Below are 23,777 nucleotides of genomic sequence, written 5' to 3'. Positions count from 1 at the left end.
ACACCTAAAACCTTGCAATCACCATAATTCCAGAGATAAATTATGCTGACCCAAACCTTGCTCCTGGGGTAACTAAGCAGAGTCAAAGGTATGGTAGGGGAGAGACATGAAGGGAAAGAGATTTCCATTTGTCATCAAGAAAAGAAAGAGCACACAAGTACATCCCGTCCTCACTGCAGTCCTTGAAACTCCATATGTGATACCAAAGAACATTGGTTCCATACAAGGGAATCTGTCAACATGGCAGATGCCAACAGACCCTCACTGGCCAATGTACTTTCCTGAGAAGTGAGACCCTTACTCCATTTAGCCCCTGCCCCTACCAACAGATGCAGTCTTTAACTCTGCCCTAAAAATAGACTTCCTAGTTGCCGGAAACATTTCTTAGAATGACCTATGTTCCCCAGGTAAGCGAATGGAGGCCCAGAGGGTTGGCTTGAACAAGGTCAACACAACTTATTAGAGTCAGAGCTAGGGTGAGAACTGCATGCCTCTCTGGATCACTCAGCACCAAGTTATTAAACTTGGTTGTATCTAGAAGGAGACTTGCAAACCGGCTTACAGAGGTTATTTCATATTTTCTTCTATGATGTTGATATCCCTCCTGTTTTCACCCAGCTGTGTGGCCAGTCAGCCAGGAACCTCCCAGTTTCCATTTGGAAATAAGTCTCTAAGCATTAACCCCCCCAAATCCCCTTATTTACACCTCTGAAACAGAATCCCAGGCCCAAATTTGGAGGCTCCACCCTGGGAAGTTTCCATCTGGCAGTGCGTCCCCTATCACAGGGCAGGACACCAGTCAGAGCTCAGAGCCACTGAAAAAAGCCCATTATCACACTAGAATCTGAGCTCTGCTGGGGCCAAATTGGCAGGGCTGCTCCGTCAGGCCTGTGAGATGTCTGCTTCATGCCAGTGCTCACATCAGTGGAGGCAGAAGTGAAAAACCCATGCAAAAGAATCAGCATCTCCCCCACACCCCTAGGGGTGGGTAGGGCGGGTGTGGATCAGTGTTCTATTTGCAAGTGGAAACATCAGTTTGAACTTTCATTTCTTTTGCGTGGCATGGTCCCTTCATAGACAGGACTGGTGGATTGTTTTGTTTCATTTTTTCTACACAGTTCTAAACAGTTTTCCCAAACAAAAATTTTCTCTCCAACATGAGGTTGGAGAGAAATTCATCTTTGCTGTGAATTAAAAGGCATTTGATATTTTGTGTTTATTACAACACTTGGGGGGTGATGAGGAGATTACTGGGATAATTCTTTTAAAAAGTGGATTCAATGTCAAATTTATAGTGGGGGGTGATATATAATGTATTTATTGGAATGAGTTGTGGCCACTTTCTCTTAGAAAAGGTAAGATTTGTGCTTTATATATCTCTTAAGGAGTAATTTTGGTCTTACTCATAGTTTTCTACCCATCAGTAGTAAAGTGGGGCTCACTTAATTTGCAGCTGTTGGAGTAGGAGGGAGTAAAGAAAAAAAAATCGCAGCCATTTAATTTAGGTTATGAGTTCTTCCCATGAGTGTATTTACTGTTTAAGCAGGACTAAAGTGTACTGCATAACAACCTCATCCCCTCACTCCTGCACAGGTTCAGTGGCTTACAGCAAAATTTTTTCACTCATACTACCTGTCTAGCATGGATCAGCAGGGGCTGATCAGAGTTGCTCAGGGACCAGGGTGAGGAAGCCTCATCTTGACAGAAATTTCCATGAGTCTGCAGCAGTGGGAAGGCAATGTGGCAGATCATTCACTGGCTTTTAAATCTTTCCCTTCAAAGTCACATCACTTCCACTCACATTCTACTGGCTGATCTCTCTTGTGGCCACACCTGCTTTCAAAGGGAAAAGTTCAGAAGGGGAGACCCGGAAATAATAGGGCAGCAGCAACAAAGACTCTCAGAGGAGTGCGGGAGAAGAGCAGACTGTTCCTCCCTCCTGGTTATACTGTTTGAACAAGAGACTCTTAATGACAGGGACGTGATAGCTACAATCTCCACTTAGACCACATCTTTTAGGACATTTCCAGTTTCAAATCTGCTGCTTCATTGCCAAGCATAGTGAATGCCATCATCAGGTTGGGAAACTATGGTCACTGATTATATAGCTAAGCAAGTTTCATGTACCTCATTCAGTTGGCCTCTGTTCAAGTTGGCAAGTAGAAGGAAATCCAAACAGACTTGTTTTCACATAAGATTAATAATTATCCCATTAGTACCACAATTATCCCATTAGTACCACCTTACACTTATGTAGCACTTTGAAAAGTTAAGGCTTTCACACATTATCTTGTTTCATCTTCATAATAATTCCATGCCCTAGATAGGGCAGATTTTTATCATCACATTTTTAAGGTAAGAAAACAGGGAGAGAGAGATTTGTTTTTGTTAGGATAATTATCTTTTATTCCCTTAACTTCAGCAGCAGAGCTGGAACTAGTACTGAGATTTTTCTTCTATACTATATTTTTTAGAATTTAGATGGACAGTATCTGCTAAAATACAATATTTGGATTAACTAGTATGTGTACACATCCACTGTGCCTAATGACTTTTGATGGAGAGAGAGCATGCTGTGGGTGGAATAAGAAAGATGTCCCTCCCGTCATTCTTGTTGGTCAAGTGGCAAAAATGCAGGAGAGGAGGGCCAGGACTCTGTCTCATGGCTGTTCCTAGCCATCTGCTGAGCAGAGTTAACTTGTCCCTCAGTTCTCCCAGAATACAGTCCTGATGTTTATTTTCTTTCCCTGCAGTTCTCTGATTATCAGAATTACCTTGTAAATAGCTGTGTGAAAGAGAACCCCACCATGGAGCGGTCGATTGCCCTGTGCAACGGCATCTCCCAGTGGGTCCAGCTGATGGTTCTCAGCCGCCCCACCCCACAGCTCCGAGCAGAAGTCTTCATCAAGTTCATCCACGTGGCTCAGGTTAGTGACCCAATTAAGACTTTTGGCCTGGGCTGTGAAGTAAATTTTCTGTCCCCTTTTCCCCAAGCTTAGTCTATCAATTAGGGCTGTTTTTCCCTTGTGAATCATGATGGGGGGGTTTATGTGCCTTCAACTGTCCCCAGTTCTAGATATGGTGACTTTTCTCCCATACAAGGTCAATGTGGAGAAGGCCTGTGAGACCCTCAGGGGTTGGGATACAGTTTTAGATCTGTTTAGATTTTTAACATTTTTCAGAGGATTATTACCATCCTATATTATTCTCCCAAATCTGGCCCACATGGCAAAGGAAAGGGCAATTCTCAGATTTACTAGAGCTGGACCGGCCAGGGTTGTCTTAGGTCTTTGAGCCCATGCTGTGTTGAATAATTGCATTTAATGTTTCAGGGGCAGAGTTTAAGCATTTGGTAAGACAAAAACAAGTACTATGAACCCATATTTGAAGTTCCCCACAGATTCTAGCTTCTCTGTCCCAGTTTTGGTCATATATAGGCATTGGCATTGCACAGGGGAATAAGACAAAGTCCTTACCCTCAAAAATAAAAGTCTGGCAAACCTGGAATAAAGGAAATAAAAGATTACACTTAAGGATATATTTTTCCAACTCTGGATTATATAGAACAGTGTTTCTTAAAGTTTAGTACATGGATCACCTGTTCTGATATCATCTAAAGGTTAATCCCAACCCCAGTTTGGGTCTAGAAATCTTTGTGTTACACAGGTACTTTGGGTGATTCTTAGAAATCACTGATCTATATGGTAGTCCACACAAAGGGAAGGAGACATGACACCTTGCTAGGCTTGGGATCCACCAATCTGGAATTAAGCGGAAGGGGAAAAATGGACAGAAAAATGTAACACCTGATCGATAGTCTAGTCTATGACCAGTATAAGGAAGACTCAAGGCACAGAGATGAGAGGCAGCCTCTAAGCTCTCCAAGTAACAGACATGTATGGTGATTCTGCTGTCATCTTTCTTCTGTGTCACAGAAGCTCCACCAACTACAGAACTTCAATACATTGATGGCTGTGATAGGTGGGCTATGTCACAGCTCAATCTCCAGGCTCAAGGAGACAAGTTCACATGTCCCGCATGAAATCAATAAGGTCAGTGCTACCATCTTCTCTGGGGCCCTTAGCAGCATTCCTAGGACCAATGACAATGATTTCTCTTTGAGAGGGGAGACCCCGAGAGCATTTCCAAACCACACCATCCCCTTGTCAACCAGGCAAAGTAGTGGGGAGGTAAACCATTAGGAAACCCACAGAATGGGGAAGTTACAGATTTGACGATGACTGATTCCATCTAGCCTTAGTTGTCCACTGCAAACATTCCTGGTAGGCCAGTTGAAACACTGACTCCCTTGCTCCAGCTCCTTGTTTAAAAATGTTCTCCCCAAAGCAATAGTGGTTCATTTGACCATAGATCAGTTTGCATGTTGGGTAAGGTTATATAGTTGTATAGTAATACATTAAAAACCTAGCCATCCAGAACCCTTGGAGAATGACATTCTGGATAGTTGAATTTTCTCACATAGTTGGAGATGAGTATTTAGATACTATTTTGCAATAATATTTATTGAGGAATATATTTTTTAAATGTCCTATGTACTTCCATTCATCATTAATTAGATTTTACAGAATATACTTTAATCTTTTATGACATATGGCTCTTGTTATTAATACAAGCTACTATGTATATACTGAAGATATAGATGCAGCTATATATGGCCTTTAGAGCACTTCCAGCTCATGCAGGAGGACCTTACTATACTCAAACCCCAATCCTCTCAAACTGGCATAGGGAACAACTCTCTTCCTAGGGAGAAAGACCTTAGTTCACTGCCCCTATCCAGTTTTCCCAGATGTTCAGCTCCCTTATGGGGAATCTCCTATTAATAATCTCTATCATAATGCTAGGCCTCTGGGGTCAAAAGGGTAATCTTTAGTGACCTTTTCATTCCCTAACAGTTCTGCTGAGACCAGGTGGAACAGTTGAAAAGATTGCTCATGTCTGTGGTGACAGAGGGAAATAGTCACAAAGATGAATATGCCCTCTTGTCATTTGGCTTACAAGAGAGCACTTGCTCCTCTTCAGCTTGGGGTCCCCCACAGCAGTGCTTCCTGTCTATAGCTACTTGACCCAAAGGGTGGTCTGCACAGGGAATTGGTTAAGTCCAGTGCTGAAGCAAATTTCCCCCAAGCAGTTGATTTCACCTTCTGAGGGGAATAAAAATCTCTCATCTTTGCTGTTAATCTCTTGTTTTGAGAGTACCTTCTACACCTAATGCGCACCTCAACTCTTGCTAGAGTTGTGTGAGGAGGCGGCTGTCTTGCCATCTCCAAGTGATTGTGGGGGGCTGACTCTAAACCTCAAGTTCTTACTCTGGAGAAATGGTATGTCATAGGCCACCATTTTATCAAAAGAATTTGGCACAGTGCCTAACATGGTTAAAGTAGTCCTCCTCATCCATGGTTCTGCTTCCTATGGTTTGTTACCTGAGGTCAACTGCAGTCCAAAAATATTAAATGGAAAATCCCATAGATAAACAATTTGTAAGTTTTCAATTACACACTGTTCTGAGTAGCGTGATGAAATCTCAGGCCGTCCTGATCCCTCCCTCCCTCCCTCCTGGGACATGAATCATCCCTTTGTCCAGCATATCCAGGCTTCAGACACTATCCTCCTGTTAATCACTTAGTAGCCGTCTAAGTTATCAAACCAACTGTCTGCGGTATCACAGTGCTTGTGTTGAAGTAACCCTTATTTTACCTAATAATGGCCCCAAAGCACAAGAGTAGTGATGCTGGCAATTCATATATGCCAGAGAGAAACCATGAAGTGTTTGTGCTTCCTTTAAGTGAAAAGGTGAAAGTTCTCTATTAAATAAAGAAAAAAAGTAAATGCTGAGGTTGCTAAGATCTAAGGTAAAGACCTCCTATCCATGAAATTGTGAAAAAGAAATAAGAAATTCACTCTAGTTTTGCTGTTGCACCTCAAACTGCAAAAGTTGTGGCCACAGTGCATCATAAGTCCTTAGTTAAGATGGAAAAGGCATTAAATTTGTAGGTGGAAGACATGAGAACAGAGACGTGTTCTGACTGATGGCATTCAGGTTCAGTACTATCCGAAGTTTCAGGCATCCACTGGGGGTCGTGTAATGTGTCCCCTGAGGATAAGGGGGGACTACTTCTTTTGTGTAGTAGCATGATTGGCAGGTAGGCTTTCACTTGACATCTCTGCTTCTGAAAAAGCTGGGGAATGGGGCTATCACACATGGGGAATGGGATTCTGTCCACTGCCTGCTGACTTCAATGAGGTGTGATTGAAAAGCACCAGATCTGGCTGCTTCCTTTCTGTGCTGGTGAGCAGCCATGCCCATTTCCAGGGCGGAGGCAGCCTCTGCGCTCTGATGTCCTCTGTGTCATCTTTTATTCAGTTCCTTTAGTTCAGGGGTTCAGTCTTTGAAGGGAATGTCACTTTCTTCCTAGAAATATGCCCATTTTAAGAATCCTGAGAGATAAGTAAGGCCCACTGAGCGCCTCATAGAGAATAAGAACACACACTGGACTGCAGAAGCTCCACTCTTGAAACACATGCTTTTCCCCATGCCAGCAACAGTCCGCACTTCCTGACATCACGATTCAAATGTTAAGCAATGCAGTGTCTCTGGAGACATTCAGAAGACACCAGGGAAAAGCATGGCTCGGGGACAGGGGTTAGAGGGACACTTAACTGTTCACCGTATACTCTTGTACCTTTTTAATTTTTGTATAAGGTGATATTTCTTTTTGAAAAGAAAGAAATTTTAACATAAAAATGAAAAAAACCCATCTAAAAATTTTCAGTAAAGCATAGCTTGTATTTGTAAATATACTCTGTGACATTTGACATAGCTGAAGTTTTAATTTCAGAATTGTATCTGTACCTTTTAGAGGAATCACCCCCTGCCCAACAAATTCTGGGCGGGGTGAAATCATGGTAGAGGTGGGAGTATGCAAGGTGGCCGGGGGCCATTACAGACAACACACCCTGCCAGCGGGTACCTGTGATTGGTCTGTTCTGCTTTGTAGGTTCTGGGTGAGATGACTGAGCTGCTGTCCTCCTGCAGAAACTATGACAACTACCGGCGAGCCTACGGAGAGTGCACTCACTTCAAGATCCCCATCCTGGGGGTTCATCTCAAGGACCTCATCTCCCTATACGAAGCCATGCCTGACTATCTGGAGGATGGGAAGGTGAACGTCCACAAGCTGCTGGCCCTTTACAATCATATCAATGAACTGGTCCAACTGCAAGAGGTGGCCCCACCCTTAGAGGCCAACAAGGACTTGGTACACCTGCTGACGGTGAGGTTCACACTGAAGCACAGTTACTAAGCACTTTCTGTGCCAGGCACCATTGGGTACATCTCACCAAGTATTAGTTCAGTTAATCCCCATGAAAACTCTATGAAGCAGACACTATTATTATCTCCATCTTATGGATGGGGATACTGAGGTACAAAGACATAACTGACCAGAGGACCACACATTATTAAGTGCAGAGCCTTGTTTCAGACCCAAGTGGGTGGGACTCCAGAGGCTGTGCTCTTAAGCAGTATGCGCTCTAGACTTCTAAGACCATTTCCTTACACCCCTGCAAAAGCATTCCTGAGCTCTCTGGGAAGAGCTGATGACACATCAAGATACGAGGCTTGGTAACATATGGAGACAGTGTGCTCTCGTAAAAAAGGGCAAGGCAGTGATTAAAAAGCCAGGTTTATTCTTTGAGTCCTGGCTTAGATCCTCATTCTCAGAGATATTCAAGCCAAGCATAGGTGAACATGTGTCAGTGATGAGGGAGTCCAGGATTTGCACTTTGGGTGAGGGGTGACATCAGATGAGCTCCCTCCCAGACCTGATTCTGTAGTTCACCAGCTGTGTGACTGTAGGCACGTAACTCTCCAAGTCTCCTCTGTAAACTCAGAAGGGTTAGTCTCTGGGATGACTTCTGATTTCTCTTTCAGTTCTAAAATTACATTAATATGCTTTTTTTTTACAGAAGGGAATAATGATCATATCCTCTTCCTGCCTCACAGGAGCATTTTCATGGTACCCCAGGGTTCACTTTGGCTGGGGTCTGATCCTAGCCCTTTTGCTAATTAGCCAGGTATCCCTGGCAGGTCTCTGCCTCAAACATCATTTGTAAAAAGATGCACTGATTCTTAACTTTTTTGGATCATAACTCCTTGATGAAAGCTATGAACCTTCTTCTCCCCAAAATGTGTATATGCTGTATATTTAAAAGTATGCAAGTAATTTCAAGGAGTTCTGAACTCCCTGAAGCCCATCCACTTACACTGGATTCTGTTGCTGGGTTCAAATTTTAATAGCATCAGGCCATGCAAACCATCCTTTTGGATTGTCTGTCTGCTTTGGGAGACAACAAGTGAGATAGGGAACATCTGGCCAGATAAGGCCTTTAGCCTATACTCTCTATGTAGAGGCATAGATTTAAGCCATAGATAAAAAGAGGGAACCTTGGGACTTCTCTATATTTCAAATCTTTTTCTTTCCTTTCATCCAGCCCAAATTGTCAGGGACTTCTCCAAAATTAAAAAAACATTTTAACAAGAACTAATGCTTGCCCTACTGCAATACTAGGTGTTACACCTACCAAACTCTTTGAATTTTAAAAACAAACTGCTAAGAACTTCAGAATAGTAAACTGTAGAGGAAGAAGCAAGCAAGCAAGAAATATATCAACTGGGGAAAGGCAAATAGCATCCTAGCAATGAACCAACCCTATTCTGCTTTGATCTGCAGTTGTCTCTGGATCTCTACTACACTGAAGATGAAATTTATGAGCTTTCCTACGCCCGAGAACCAAGGAACCACAGAGCCCCAGTGAGTTTTTCATATTAAGAGTCTCGTATGTAACAGGTGCTTTACCAGCTGCTCCTCAAATGCATTCATCTTAAGGAACAGACTTTTAGTTCAATTGAATAAACATATTGTTTCTCCTAAGTGCCTAATGTTGTGCTAGGAACCAGAGAAGCTTCTCAACATATGTGTGAGGAATGGTTCTTGTCCACAAAGAGCCATGATCTAGTTGAAGGGATAAGACTAATGTGTGAACAGTAAATAACTAGTGAACCTTCAACAATACCTACATGCCACTAGAATGTCAGAAGGAGTGAATCAGTCAGTGGTTTGCAAATTAGGGAAGGGCGATAGTATTGTGGACTGTAGCCACATCCTTCTCCTATTAAAAAGTATGCCCATATAAGTTGTTTCTTTTTTATGGTTTGGTGATGATAATCAGAGCAATATGCATATCAATCAGAAACCTGAAGATTTCCAGCTTGGTAGGTAGAAAAGTCTCATCATTCTGTTATGTTCTGAGTCTGAAAGAGCAGTCTGCTGGGTCTTTTGACCTCTTATGCTGACAAATCCTCAGAATAGCACATGGTCCTGGTACTACGCACTGTGGGAACTTCACAGGTTATCTGGCCCTGCCTCTCCTATAGGCAAGTTAAATCATTTGAGTCTCCTGGGAAGCATCCCAACCCCAAAACAGGTGGTACTCAAGGGCACAGGTGCCCACACTTAAGAAATCCAGCTTATCTGTTCAGGTGGCTAAAATGCATCGTCTCTCTACAGAGAGATCAAGTTTTATTAAATAGCTTCCTATTGCAGTGAAAGATGTCCACTGCAATTATTTGGTATGTTCCACTTTCAGGGTGTTAGAGGCATTTTAATGGAAAGGGTACCTTCTCCTGTTTTTGAAAGAGATTTTAATTTGGGCCAGGTTTCAAATAGAGTCATGTACTGCCTAATGACATTTTGGTCAATAATGGGCCACATACACGATGGTGGTCCCATAAGATGATAGTGGAGCTGAAAAATCACTGTTGCCTAGTGACATCATAGCCATCATAACATCATGGTACATTACTCACGTTTGTTGTGATGCTGATATAAACAAACCTGCACTGCCAGTCATGTAAAAGTCTAGGGCACACAATTATGCACAGTATATAATTCTTTATGATAATAAACAACTATATTCCTGGTTTATGTACTTCCTACACTATACTTTTTATCATTATTTTAGAGTGTGCGTCTTCTACTTATTAAAAAAAAAAAAAGGTTAATTGTAAAACAGCCTCAGGTAGGTACTTTAGGAGGCATTCCAGAAGAAAGTATTTTTACTGTAGGAGATGACAGTTCCATTCATGTTATTGCCCATGGAGACCCTCCTGGGGAACAAGATGTGGAGGTAGAAGTCAGTGACAGCAATGATCCTGACCCTGTGGAGGGCTACACTAGTATGTGTGTTCATGTGTTAGTTTATAACAAAAAAGTTGAAAAAATAAAAAAATTTAATTTTAAAAATAGAAAAAAACTTATAGAATTAGAATATAAAGAAAATACTTTTGTACAGCTATACAGTGATACAATATGTTTGTGTTTTAAGCTCTTCTGTTAATTACAAAAGAGTAAAAAGTTTTAAAAGATTAAGTTTATAAAGTAAAAAAGTTAGTCAGCCAAGGTAATTTTTTTATATAAATTTAGTGTAGCCTAAGTGTACAAAGTCTACAATAGTGAACAGTACTATCCTAGGTCTTCACATTCACTTACCACTCACTCACCAGAGCAACTTCCAGTCCTACAAGCTCAATTCATGGTAAGTGCCCTATATAGGTATAACACTTTTTATGTTTTACACCATATTTTTTCTTTACCCTTTCTATGTTTAGATAAACAAATACTGGCCGGGCGCTGTGGCTCACGCCTGTAATCCTAGCTCTTGGGAGGCCGAGGCGGGAGGATTGCTCAAGGTCAGGAGTTCAAAACCAGCCTGAGCAAGAGCGAGACCCCGTCTCTACTATAAATAGAAAGAAATTAATTGGCCAACTGATATATATATAAAAAATTAGCCGGGCATGGTGGCACATGCCTGTAGTCCCAGCTACTCGGGAGGCTGAGGCAGAAGGATCACTCAAGCCCAGGAGTTTGAGGTTGCTGTGAGCTAGGCTGATGCCACGGCACTCACTCTAGCCTGGACAACAAAGTGAGACTCTGTCTCAAAAAAAAAAAAAAAAAAAAAAAAACAAATACTTACCATTGTGTTATAATTACCCATAGTATTCAGTATAGTAACATGCTGCACAGGTTTGTATCCTAGGAGCATAAGGCTATACCATATAGCCTAGGTGTGTAGTAGGCTACAGCATCTAGGTTTGTGTTAAGAACATTCTGTGGTGGTCAAACAACAAAATAGCCTGACGACAAATATCTCAGTAATTAAGCGAGGCATGACTGTATTTAGAAAAGGATTCCATTTCAGCTTGTCCAGGATTCAGATTTTTTTCTTGTGTGTCTTCCTGCCTTTTAGCTATTTTTCCCCCTTATCCACATTTCTACTATAAAATGACTAGAGAACAGAGAGGAAATAGAAATGATCCACTTTACTCTTTGCTGATAGCTCTGACAAAAGGTTTAATGGAGAGAGAATTGAAACTTGGGCAAATTGAGAATTTTAAATTACCTGTAGTTGCAGATAATGCATAGAAAGAGCACTCTGGAAACTGTAAAGCACAATACCTGCGTTAGCCAAGATTATTATTATAAATTTCAATTACATGTGGGCTGTTCCTTGTCATTGCACATAGTTGAGGGTTATCCATAGATACAACTGTCAAGCAGTGGGAAAGGAGCTATAGGTTATAATATTGCATTCCAGTCATGGGGCTCTCTCTGAATATTTCATTTTAGCCACTAACACCTTCAAAACCACCAGTAGTAGTGGACTGGGCCTCCGGAGTATCTCCCAAACCTGATCCAAAGACCATTAGCAAACACGTCCAGAGGATGGTGGATGTAAGTATAGCTGTGTTTCAGTGGTCAAAAGCAAAGCACTGCCTGGATTAGTTTTGTTCACGGGGACAGGAGAGCACAGTGGGAGAGACATGAAGGCAAGGAGATACTTGACACTCGTTCCTGTGTGAGCACAGGGAACAACTTCTCATATTGTGGCTGTGGAACAATTCACAAGTTATATTTTGACAAAACTCTCTGGCCTCAGGTGTGCTTCCTCTTAAAGACCTAGCAGGAGAGCAAATGTTTAAGGGTGTTGGTTGATTTGGGGCAGAGAGGTGTTGGGGAAGGTTTGAGTATTGTAAGGGTAATAAGGTGAATGTAAAACTGAAAATGTTGGCACTGCTTTGATTCAGTTCTCTGTGCTAGATGCCGAGGAGGGGGTATATACTCCTGTACTTCTGCATTTTTCCTTGTGGGCAATTCCCATGTAACAACAGAAAACTAAGAGTAGAGCAATAAGACGCAGAAGGCACACTTCCACCTGGGCTGCTTGTAGAAGCTTCTCAGAGGTGCAATCTGAGTGGAGCAGTGAGTGGAGGGAGAACATCCCTCTGCAATGAACTAGGAGTATACAGTAGCCAGGGCGATGGCATAATATGCTAATGGATGGAATTGAAAGTACCTGGCCACCTTCCAGATGCTGGGACCAGCAGTTTGCCACAGTTTAGGAGCATGTTTCCTTGTTCATCTCACTAATGTTGTTTAGAGGCCCTAGCCCTTCCTCATTTGGCTAGAGAGAGTGAGATGATTGGTTTCTCTTTAGTAATCATTGAAGAAACTCTTTTTTTCACAGTCTGTCTTCAAGAATTATGATCATGACCAGGATGGATACATTTCTCAGGAAGAGTTTGAGAAGATTGCTGCGAGTTTTCCATTTTCCTTCTGTGTGATGGACAAAGACAGGTGAGGATTTGTGTATATGATTGTGTGGTTATGGGCCCATTGGTGAAAACAGGTTTATAGGTGTGACACTAGAAGAATTTGTAAATTTTTGAATGTGTTATTACTGTGATCACTTAATGAATGTTGGGGCTAAAAGAGCAATCATCAAGTAAATGCCTGTCTTTACATCACAATGAAATACTCTAAGAAAAAGTTTAGTCTTCCTTCTTGCTTTGTCCTTACAGATTATGGGAAACAACTAATATTTATTAATACTTTTCATATTTACTTTTCTCAAGGTTACTTAAGTTCTATCTTGGTTCTCTACAGAAAACCAATTATATAGTCAGTGGATTCCAGTTATGTACTGTCTAAAGTCAGAACCCTAGCATAAGGCGTGTCCCTCCCTCTACACACATTTTACATCATTTTTTCCTCAAGTGTTACAGATAGTGGTCAAATTAGTTAGGAAAAACCAGTTTGGCCAAGAACAACTCTGTGTAAATGAGTAATGCTACCTCACCTACTTATTACACACTGTCCTGTTTCCTTATTAAGTGTAGCCCTCATGGAAGTAATCATCAGGTAACACATAATATACTACCACTGAGGATAAAAAGAAAGGTGAGTTTCTAAGGCTAGAAGCCAGCCTTGCTTCCCCTCGCCCTCACATCCTTGCCTTGGTCATTTGCTAGCAGGGAAGGCCTCATCAGCAGGGACGAGATCACAGCCTACTTCATGAGGGCCAGCTCAATCTACTCCAAGCTGGGCCTGGGCTTTCCTCACAACTTCCAGGAGACCACGTACCTGAAGCCCACTTTCTGTGACAACTGTGCTGGATTTGTAAGTTATTCTTAGGATGCTTCAGGATTGAACTTGGGGAGAGGTATGGGACAGTTTAAATGAATAAGACAGGCACAGACCTCACAAACCTATCCCAGCCTAGTGCCCAGGCAAACACCTACAATAACCTAGTGCCCGAGTGTGTGGGTTTTACTTGCATTTACTTTCTCTCACTACTTGATTTGTTTTTTTTCCTCTCTGGTGCATGAAGCCTTGGATAAAGGGTACTGGAAATGTGGATATACTTTTTAAAATACTGTTTCAAATGTTAGAAAAAAGAAATGTGAGATACCTTCCTCCCCCTTTCAAAAGGAACTGCCTTAGAGGTTACCTGGACCTGCCTCTCCTCTGTCCCACCTCTTAAACCTAACATCATATACTTGTTCCTCAGCTTGGTGTCCTGAGGGGGAGCCTATTTGTCCTAGAATTCATCCGTTTCAGGCCTGGGGCTTAAAGGCACTAGTGAATTTGACTCTAATCAGCACAAACTTTTTCTGTTTTCATCAGGAGGAACAAACCATGAGATATAAGTGAGGTTTCTTTCCCACTTGAGCTAGGGAGTAGCATGAGGGAAAATAATGAATGTCAACTTGTAGACTCACACCAGACAAATGACTTGTGGTGCTTTCTATCTCGTTTGTCTCATAGCTCTGGGGAGTGATCAAACAAGGCTATCGATGTAAAGGTAAGACAGCATCATTGATGGCGTTGTTTTCCTTGGTCTTAGGGACTGTTGTCTAAAGCATTTTTTACCCAAAGAAGTTGTCCATTCAGTCCACAGCAGAGTTTGGAGCCTCATCCCCAAACTGGCTTCCGTAGAGTTCCCCCTGAGAATGACTGCCACCACACAGGAGAGAGGAATGCCTGGGTGACCAGTTATGTAGTTCCCCTTTACAAGATGATCTTTCTGCCTTGGTTGCCCTGGAAATGGGGATGGCTGGTAGGAGACTGTGCTCTCATATAGTCATGTAAGGGTGGGTCCCCAATGAAAAGGATAGAATCACTTCTGGAACAGAAGACAAATAATTACCAAAGGGCCTTGTCAGCTTTCCTTTCATCAGTAGATAACTCAGGACATAATTGTCCTTCCCATGCAGGAAAATTTTAAGAGTGAAGTAAAGGAGACCTTTAACTGCAAGGAAGAAAGAGTAAGTCCTAATAGCTTGGAGCTTCAGAGGGCTTCCCTAGAGTAGGCAGGATGTGTGGGATACCAGGCCACCATCTCTTCCCTCCAAGATAACAGGATACTGCTTCTGATGCTGAGACTCACTGATAAGGGTGTGAGATCCAGGGTTTACCAATAAGAATGCTAGGTTCATTAGGAAGATAGGATGTGTGACATGAGAGCATTGCATAAATTTGGTAGTGAGACTCTGGAGAAGAGAGAGAGTGGAGGACTTCCTGACTGGGATGTGTTATCCACAGACTGCGGGATGAACTGCCACAAACAATGCAAAGATCTGGTTGTGTTCGAGTGTAAGAAGCGAGCCAAGAACCCAGCAGCTCCCACAGAGAACAGCACCTCTGTGGGGCCAGTGTCCAACCTCTGCTCATTAGGAGCCAAAGATCTGCTCCATGGTAAGTAGGCACTGGGAACATTCATCTTGGAAAGTGAAGTGGGAAGGGTAAAGTTTGGGAAGAAGAAAGATTACCTTGTGATGCTATGTCCTGAGTTTCAGTTAAGTTTGACCTCAGTAGCTTGGCCAGGGCAGACACTTACCATAGTTCTGGATTTCAGCTCCCTGCCTATGCCTCAGACCTAAGGGTGCTAAAATAGCAGAATGGAAGTTTGGCATAAAAATCAGCTGGTATTTATTGAGCACCTACACCAAGTGCAGATACTAATGGCCAAGACGGTGCCTCAAGTTAACTATCCCCAGCTCCAAACCCAAAACAATGATAAGGGAAATATGTATATGCATGTTTGTGTATATAGAATATAATATATAACATAAGGCATAGTAACATTCAAAAACAAAGGTAAACATGTGTGTAACTCAGAAATATATTAAAAATACACTGTAAGGAGTGGATGTTGAAGCTATTGGTCTAAGTTAGAAAATAGAGATAACAAAAAATCATAACCCATAATTCTCCCCCCAAAAAGACAATGTAGGTAGACATAATAATTTAGATATTCTGGCCCTTAAATAATAGTGTAATTATAATTTTGAGACTTGGATAAATATTAAATGTTAACTTATGTTCCCTTTGGCAAAAATTAAACTAGGGTCTTTATAAGATTTCTAGTATAAGAACTTTTGAGTCAGGTTACAAAAAAAAGTTTTTTTAAAGCCATTTTAACTATATCAATCCAAAGTCTTGAATGTCAGAATTACTGCTGAGTCTTTAGATAACAGTAAACTTGGATGATCTATAGTTTATATCTTAAAGCCTCCCTACCACCCACTTCAAATACATTTGTTCTTACTCTACTTTTCTAGGAAATTACTCCTTATGGTTAATGTTACCAGGTTGGGGCCCGGGCAAGGGTGTTGGTTGGAGGAAGAAAACCAGAATGGATTTGCCTTTTCCCCATCAGTATTCCTTCTCACTGTACCCACTGTACAAAAATGGGCCCCCCACCATCTGCCATAGGGCACCTGTATCAGGACTGAGACTTAAGGGATGAGAGCTCCCAAACCCCAGGGTCCATAGAAAGTATTGATCCTGCTTTCTTTATGAAACTTCACAGCATTGGAGCAGGGGCTTCAACTTATCATCAGAAACCCTCTAAGCAACTTTTGTGCAAACAGAATCTCCAGAAACAATCCTCTAAACAACTTCTGTGCACACAGAAAAAATATACCCTTTCCTCAGGGTAGATATAGCCCACGTAACCCCTACATTGGGTGCCTAAAAAATGGATCCTCTTTGGAAGTCTAGAACTCCTGTAACAATGAGAAAGGTCTCATTTGAAACTAATGTGTGTCATTCTTAAGTCTCTGCTAAGTACTAACTTATCGTGTATCTTCGTATAGCACCTGAAGAAGGACCTTTTACATTTCCTAATGGGGAGGCTGCGGAACATAGTGAGGAGAGTAAAGATCGGACCATCATGCTGATGGGAGTGTCCTCACAGAAGATTTCTGTTCGGCTGAAGAGGACTGTTGCCCACAAGGCCACTCAGACTGAATCACTGCCTTGGATTGGCAGTGAGAGCCCTTCAGGTCCTTTCATGCTGTCTTCTCCAAGGAAGACAGCCCAGGATACTCTTTATGTGCTTCCAAGTCCCACATCTCCATGCCCCAGCCCAGTCTTGGTCAGAAAGCGGGCTTTTGTCAAGTGGGAGAATAAAGAATCCTTCATAAGATCAAAGGAGGAGCTCCGCCACCTCAGACTCCCAACCTACCAAGAGTTGGAACAGGTACTTTCCTCTTTGATTTCCTTCTGTTCAGATTCTCTTGGAGAAGTGAGGCTAAGGCATGGAATAGCATGTGAACTGAAGATTCTAAAGATAAGAAGAATGGAGGGAGGAAGGATGGATTCCAGCTTTCTCACAAAGAACCTGGTGGGGGCCCTTGTTCACATTACGCAGGCAGAACGGGATATACAGGGCTCCCTTATCACCGTGCAGGTGCCATTTCAGAGTGCTGGTGTCAGTGCCCAAAGCTCTGTTCACAGTAGGCTCATTGAGAAAAACCAGTTTCTACTGGGCACTTTACTGTGCTGACACCATTCCCTTCTTCTAGATGGAACCAAGATGAACTTGAATAAATCCTACTTCCCTAGAGATCTTTATTAACCTGTTTATCAGGGTTGTGGCTGGGACCTTCATGGTTGCCTAGGCATCTTCCTAAAAGAAGGTAGGGGATCTTAGTGCTACAACAGCAACAAAAAAGAAAAGGTAAGTGTATTGTAGATCACCACAGATAATGCCTCCTTCTTAATATAGACAAGGCGAATCTTTCCTAACATATTTTATATTAGGCTCACAATGTCCTAATTATCAGGCACCCCCTGGAGGTATTGGAAAAGACAAAAATAAAGGTTACCAAGAAAAGAATTTTCCCAAAACATCAAGGTTTGCACTGTGTTTTTAGAGACCTGTCAGAAACACAAAACCAACATCCATCTAACCAGAATTCCTAATATAATTTTACATACTACATAGTAAAACTGTCCACGGGAGCTTCAAGATTCCCTATGCTATCAATAGCCTAGGAATTGAATAGGAGGGACATATTTAAAAGGATGAAAGGTGCTTTAAGAATCAAGTCAATCAGAAGGTGGCAAAATGTGGGTTACAAAAAACACTTCTCTTTATAAACTACCAAACCCAACTTTTAAGAACAATGAAAGAAACCTTGAAAAATGAATAGAATGAACTTTAGTCTTGGAAGCAATGATTTGTATTTTCAGTCCCTGGTATTTCTTATAACAGCTATTAAATTCTGCAACCTGTTAGTCTCTGTAAGATACAGGGCTGAGATTCCATGCTATGATAAGGTTTGCCTCAAATAGTGACATTTTACACACCCATGAAAAGAACAATGTAGTTGGCAACAATGCTTCAGAAATGAAGTGGCTTACAAAAAGATTTCAGATGAGTCAGTCCCAGAATAATTCCTATCTAGTAATATCGGAGCCAGTTAATTCACTTACCATCTTCCCAGTAGCCTGTCTTTACTTTTAGCATTATCAAACAGAACTAAGGTCCACAATTCAATATGTACATTTTATAGGAAAAGTGTGTCCCACTTTCCCATTAAGTAAAATTCTTACAGTGATTTGTCTGTGTGATTCAACAGTCCTGTCATAATAGCTAGTCAAATTAAGTCAGTATTTAAAGTATTAATAAATAGTACATATTATTTTAGGTTGTATATATACCTCTGAACCAACATGGAACAAAAGAAAAAGCCAAACAAAGGCTCTTAGGGTTGGATATGCCTGGGTTCAAGTATCTAATCTGATACTATATGACATTTTCTGCTTCTATAAAATTGATATACCTCCTATTTCAAGGTGTTTGTGAAGTTTAAGGGATTTCTATTACCATGTACCACAGCACCAGGCATATAAGCAAGTGCTCAATATTATATGGTAGCCAATAGACAGCTATCTTGGTAACTCAGGTTGAGAAATGATCCAGTGTATCCCAAATTACCCAGACATTGCCTGGGTAATATACAGTATTCTTTCGGAGTAACCAGAGTGGTATAATGTAAAAACACTGGACTCAAAATCAGAACATTAGAAAATCAACCGTTGGCTTTATAATTAAAACACCCCAAGTTTGATCACGAAATCCTACTTTAGGGAGTAGGGTAAAATACTTTGTCAAAAAGGTACATTAGTTTTTGGTGATTTGGAGGAAAAAACTTATATTAAATGCACTATAACATCTCATATAGAATTCTCAGTCACTGCTTTCATCATTCAGACCTGACCAGAGACTCTTTGTTCTGCAAAGTTAAGATCTCCTACTACACAATATCCAAAGGTTTCACCATTACACACCTATTGCCAGGGAAATGGATTATTCTGCCTGCTAGCCACTCACATCCTTGATATGATCACAAAGACTAATTGCTATTTGCAAAGACTCACTTGATATTTAACTTGTTATTTTCTATTCAGGGCAAAATAACTGTCTTGAAAATAGTTTTTAATTCTCAGCCATAGTGAATAGGAGATGCCAATCAAATATAGTACTTACAATATTGTAAAGATTTGCTGTTCATGGCTGCTTTATTAACATACCTCATTTTCCTTTCCTTTAGGAAATAAATGCCCTGAAAGCAGATAATGATGCCCTAAAGATCCAACTGAAATATGCACAGAAGAAAATAGAATCCCTCCAGCTTGAAAAGAGCAATCATGTTTTAGCACAAATGGAGCAGAGTGACTGTTCTTAGCCCAGAAACTCAAGGAACACAATCTGTAGATGAGTATACTGGAGATCTCAATTTCTCAACTGATTAACACAAAGACCTGGGAACCTTAGAATGACCAGTGTTTAAAACAGTACTCTGAAAGGAAAAGCCTGCTACTGTGTGTTTACTTAAAAGATTCCTAATGTGCAGCATTGTTTTCTCTTTCAGTCAAGTGTGCTAAAGAATGCAAAAGTTTTACCAATCATACCACTAATTCCTTCTGCCCAGGATTAATACCAAAAGTATGTAAAATATGACTATAGTTTCCTGACAAGGTGGCTTTTCATGTGGTCTCCCCAGCTGATTCTTCCTTAGAGCTAAAATCTTTGGAAAAGGAATGTTTCCTTCTTAAGGTTTTCTGCAAACTGAAGGACTTAACTTTGTTCCATCCAAAGCTTGCTTATAATGGAAACATACTCATACTCCAAAAGTAGATTTACTTCAATATCCCAGCATTCTTTGTGAATCTGGTTCCTACTTCACTACCTCAGATCTAATCAATTAGCCTCTGTCCCCTTTTTCACTACACTCATATACAGATGAGCATATCTACCTAGAAGTGAATTTCTACAGATGTAGCCACAACTTCTTAGAGGCCTATTAAACATGACCTTATCCAATTGCAGGTCAACTCACAATTGTAGTATTACTGTTATCATAAAATAAGTAATCAAATTAAGTACCTGGAAACAGCTATTTTACCATGTCATACATGATTGGCTAATTAGCTAAAATAAATGTAATGCAAACATGTTTGTCATCATATATTCTACTGTGGATAGAATTAAGAATTGATGGCATTTTTGAGTCTGAAAATCTGTTTAACTCTTCATGTTCCATCTTTTTTTTTTTTTTTGAGACAGAGTCTCACTCTGTTGCCTACGCTAGAGTGCCGTGGTGTCAGCCTAGCTCACAGCAACCTCAAATTCCTGGGCTCAAGCGATCCTCCTGCCTCAGCCTCCCAAGTAGCTGGGAATACAGGCATGCACCACCATGCCCAGCAAATTTTTTTTTCCCCTCCATATTTTGAGTTGTCAAGCTAATTTCTTTCTATTTTTTTAGTAGAGACAAGGGTCTCACTTTTGATCAGGCTGGTCTCGAACTCCTGAGCTCAAACGATTCTCCCACCTCGGCCTCCCAGAGTGCTAGGATTACAGGCGTGAGCCACCGCGCCTGGCTCATCTTTTGAATTGAACTATTTTTAAAGTCTTTTTGAACTGAATTTGTGCTTCAACTGTCTTCACCATTAATACTATTTAGAAATAAGCTATTTGGATCAGTGGCTTAAATAATAGCTGACAGTGTGTACATATGTATATACAATATCAGGCATGCATGTGGCTTAGAATTTTGTTTCCTCTTTCATAAAATGTGAAACTTAATTAAACTTTTAGTCATTACATAAATTCAAAAATATAAAGTTCAATTTGTTACAAAGATGAGGAAATTGCTCACGAGGTAAAACGCATTATTTGGCAAAATCACAAGTAACAGTCCTGTGAGTTTTCTATTATGAAAGTTAATGATAAATGGGCTCATTAAGTTACCTGGGCACCTACTCACAAATTCCTTTGTCAGCCTTATAGTTCTCTAAAACAATTCATATGATCATTTTCCTTTTATGAGGGACTTAGCTTCCATGCTTGGAAAAAGTCTGGTACCAGGTTGACTTGAAATGCATCCATAGGTTGACCAATTTCCAAATCTAAAGCAAACACCACCAAGTCTGCATAAGAATACAAAGTATATTTACAGCATTGCTTCAAGGATTCAGATCCATTAAAAATTTTCTTTGATGAAGGACCAGGTCCCATTTGTGTTCCTCCTTACACTGAGTTTTAGTGACATAGAACTAGCTTGTAGTTAATGTTTCATTAAATTTTAAAGAATCATTTTATATATGTATTTACCCTTTTCTAACTCCAAACTCAGAAATCTCCAAAAGGCAGGGCTGCTGAGTCCCATCACCTGGTATACAAACTTACTGTAGCACTTTGTTACTTGCTCTATATGGACAAATATGAATTATGACAAACCTTCAAATTCCTATTCTTCTCTATTATTCTTTTTCCTCTGATGTAAACCAAAGAAGGTATAGCTCACTTTCTTTCAACAGTCTTGAAACACAATTTTTTTCATTCTTCTTACCTTCCATCCAAAATAAAGACCCCAGATTTTTATATAAATAACCTATAATCTAGGAATTCAAAAGGTCATAGTTCCCTTAATTAGTCAAATTAACAATGGCTAGACAGTCTCAAGCACTGCAGAATTTATCACTGAAATTATAGGAGGAAGTAGTTTCATCACAGGTTTTTATAGTCCAGCAAGGGCCAAAGAAATAGTGTATAATAGTATTTGTGTTGAGCTACATGGGGTTAGTGGAATCTACAGAAATGATCTGAAAGAAGTTTTTGTTAATAAAGCCTAGAATGCAAATTTTTGCATCTCAAACTGACCTTGAAATAAGTTTGGCCAGATATTTATCTGCCAAAATAAGGATAACTTTTTATTAACAGCAGTCACTTCTTGTTTTCTTTCCTGACTCACCTTTGTGAATTTCTGTCTAAAGATGTATAATGTAAGAGAACTGCAAGAAAAAAAAAATGTACAGATTGTAAAGGTTTTTTTGATACTTAATGTAAGTTTTCTTTGTGTAATATTTATATGATAAAAGACATTAGGATCCCTACAACATGTCTTGTGTTTTATTTCTACTTTATGTGGATATATGGAAACTTCATCTGACTTTTTACTATTAATATAATCCATAGCTGAGACCACAGAATAGACTCCCCTATTCTGCTTTTTTTCTGGAAGGAAAATTAAAGCAACTAGATTATTTAGCTTAAATTTTTTTGACAACATGAAGTAACAGTACAGAAATATTCAACCTATTCCCTCTTATTCATAATAATTTACAGTGATCCCCAAATATTAATTCTGTAAATACTTAACATTAAAGTAGACAAACTTGAGGTTGTCATTTCTTTATAGCTTTCATCTTTAATTTTCCACGGTCCCATTCAAGCAAGTAAAGAAGAGAAAGTTTGAAGCTATGGATAATATTGGTAGAAGATGGTTCGTTCCAATGTACAGACCCACCCCAAGCAATTCATTTGTGGTTGTGATTAGAGATAGCCATGATTTCCCCTGAATTCCCAATTTTTTTATTTAACCAGATCAATGAAGAAGCAGGGGATTTCAGTCACTTAAATTCCACTGTAGAGTGCATTCTGGTACTTTTGAATAGGGTGTATTTTGGCAATTCATAATACTTCATATAAAATAATGAAGTCACATTGACAATGTAACCCTCAAGGAGAAATGAAACTGCCTCCTCACCTCTTACTCCAATTCCCATCCCAAATATCTGTACTGTGTGCTCCTTACAATGTATAGATAATATCAAGACTCAGGACATTTTCTGGCCCCAAATCTTTTTTAGGTTGTCACACCTTCTTCTGTCACAAATACAGGTAATAAAATGTCTTGGGTTTAAAATTTTTTTCTGTTTAAACAGGCAAGGTTTCCCTGATCTGCAGAACATAAGGGCATAGGTTCAAAGAAAATACTTGTTTCCCCTTTGATGAGTGCTTATGAGTAATGGTTTGGTGACTCTGTATAGACAGGACATAGTTCTTTATATGGTCCAGAGGAAAAGTCAGTTACTACTTTAACCCAGAAACTCCCAGTAAGATCATGTCTATATGTGCCACAGGCTGAACAAATATAGAAGAAAAAAAGGGGAAGGAAAACAGGGTAATAGGGGGAAAAAAAATTGAGAACCAGGCAAAAAAGAATGAAGAGGAAGTATCAAAAAAGGTGTTGGATTTTAGGAAGCAGTGAAGCGCCACACACCATATTCCATATTAGTATTGCACTTAATTTATAAAACGTGAAATCACCTCACTGCTATTCTAGATACTGCTCAGCAAACTGTTCTACACAAGAAATTTTTACTTAAGAAAAGATTATCATGAAAATCCCATCTTACAGGAAAGAATAAGATATTAGGGTCTAGATGACTTAGTTTTTCATCTAAGTAGGGTTTACAGGAATGTGTAAACAGGAGTGATTTCAGCTCCAACATGATTCCAAGAGTATATACTAAACTTAGATAAGACTTATAGTGATTGCAGTGAAAAACCCAAATAGCACTCCTGTGAAGGTACTGAGAAATCTTACAGTAATTGATAAACTATTATTTCTGCCATATTTACCACAGACCTTTAGTGGTAAAAAAGTTGAAAGTAGTTATAAATCTCCTTTTTGTATTAGCAACTAATGCTCCTAAAAAGAAATGAAGCAGAAATGTAAATGATTTAAATGAGTATTTTTAAACTAAACTCTCTTAAAA

The 23,777-nt window shown here is 40.2% G+C and overlaps 1 protein-coding gene across 2 annotated transcripts in view; it reads left to right on the top strand.

Moving 5' to 3' along the window:
* The window catches only part of RASGRP1 (RAS guanyl releasing protein 1), a 70,924-nt gene extending 48,812 nt beyond the window's left edge, over positions 1 to 22,112 (top strand). Inside the window, exons 7-17 of one of the 2 annotated variants that reach the window (XM_012766377.2) lie at positions 2,754 to 2,927; positions 3,936 to 4,052; positions 7,020 to 7,295; positions 8,754 to 8,834; positions 11,709 to 11,813; positions 12,607 to 12,716; positions 13,394 to 13,538; positions 14,187 to 14,223; positions 14,964 to 15,116; positions 16,520 to 16,905; positions 19,265 to 22,112. In XM_012766377.2, coding sequence (XP_012621831.1) covers positions 2,754 to 2,927; positions 3,936 to 4,052; positions 7,020 to 7,295; positions 8,754 to 8,834; positions 11,709 to 11,813; positions 12,607 to 12,716; positions 13,394 to 13,538; positions 14,187 to 14,223; positions 14,964 to 15,116; positions 16,520 to 16,905; positions 19,265 to 19,399 — 1,719 coding nt within the window. In that variant the 3' untranslated portion in view covers positions 19,400 to 22,112. Of the gene's footprint in view, positions 1 to 2,753; positions 2,928 to 3,935; positions 4,053 to 7,019; positions 7,296 to 8,753; positions 8,835 to 11,708; positions 11,814 to 12,606; positions 12,717 to 13,390; positions 13,539 to 14,186; positions 14,224 to 14,963; positions 15,117 to 16,519; positions 16,906 to 19,264 lie in introns of both variants that reach the window. The other variant, XM_012766376.2, reaches the window with a different exon arrangement.
* The last annotated feature ends 1,665 nt before the right edge of the window (positions 22,113 to 23,777 follow it).

Source organism: Microcebus murinus, chromosome 6, assembly GCF_040939455.1.
Source record: "Microcebus murinus isolate Inina chromosome 6, M.murinus_Inina_mat1.0, whole genome shotgun sequence".
Taxonomy (NCBI): domain Eukaryota; kingdom Metazoa; phylum Chordata; class Mammalia; order Primates; family Cheirogaleidae; genus Microcebus; species Microcebus murinus.
Note: the sequence above shows the minus strand (reverse complement) of the source record. Positions and strands in the feature narration are given on the sequence as shown.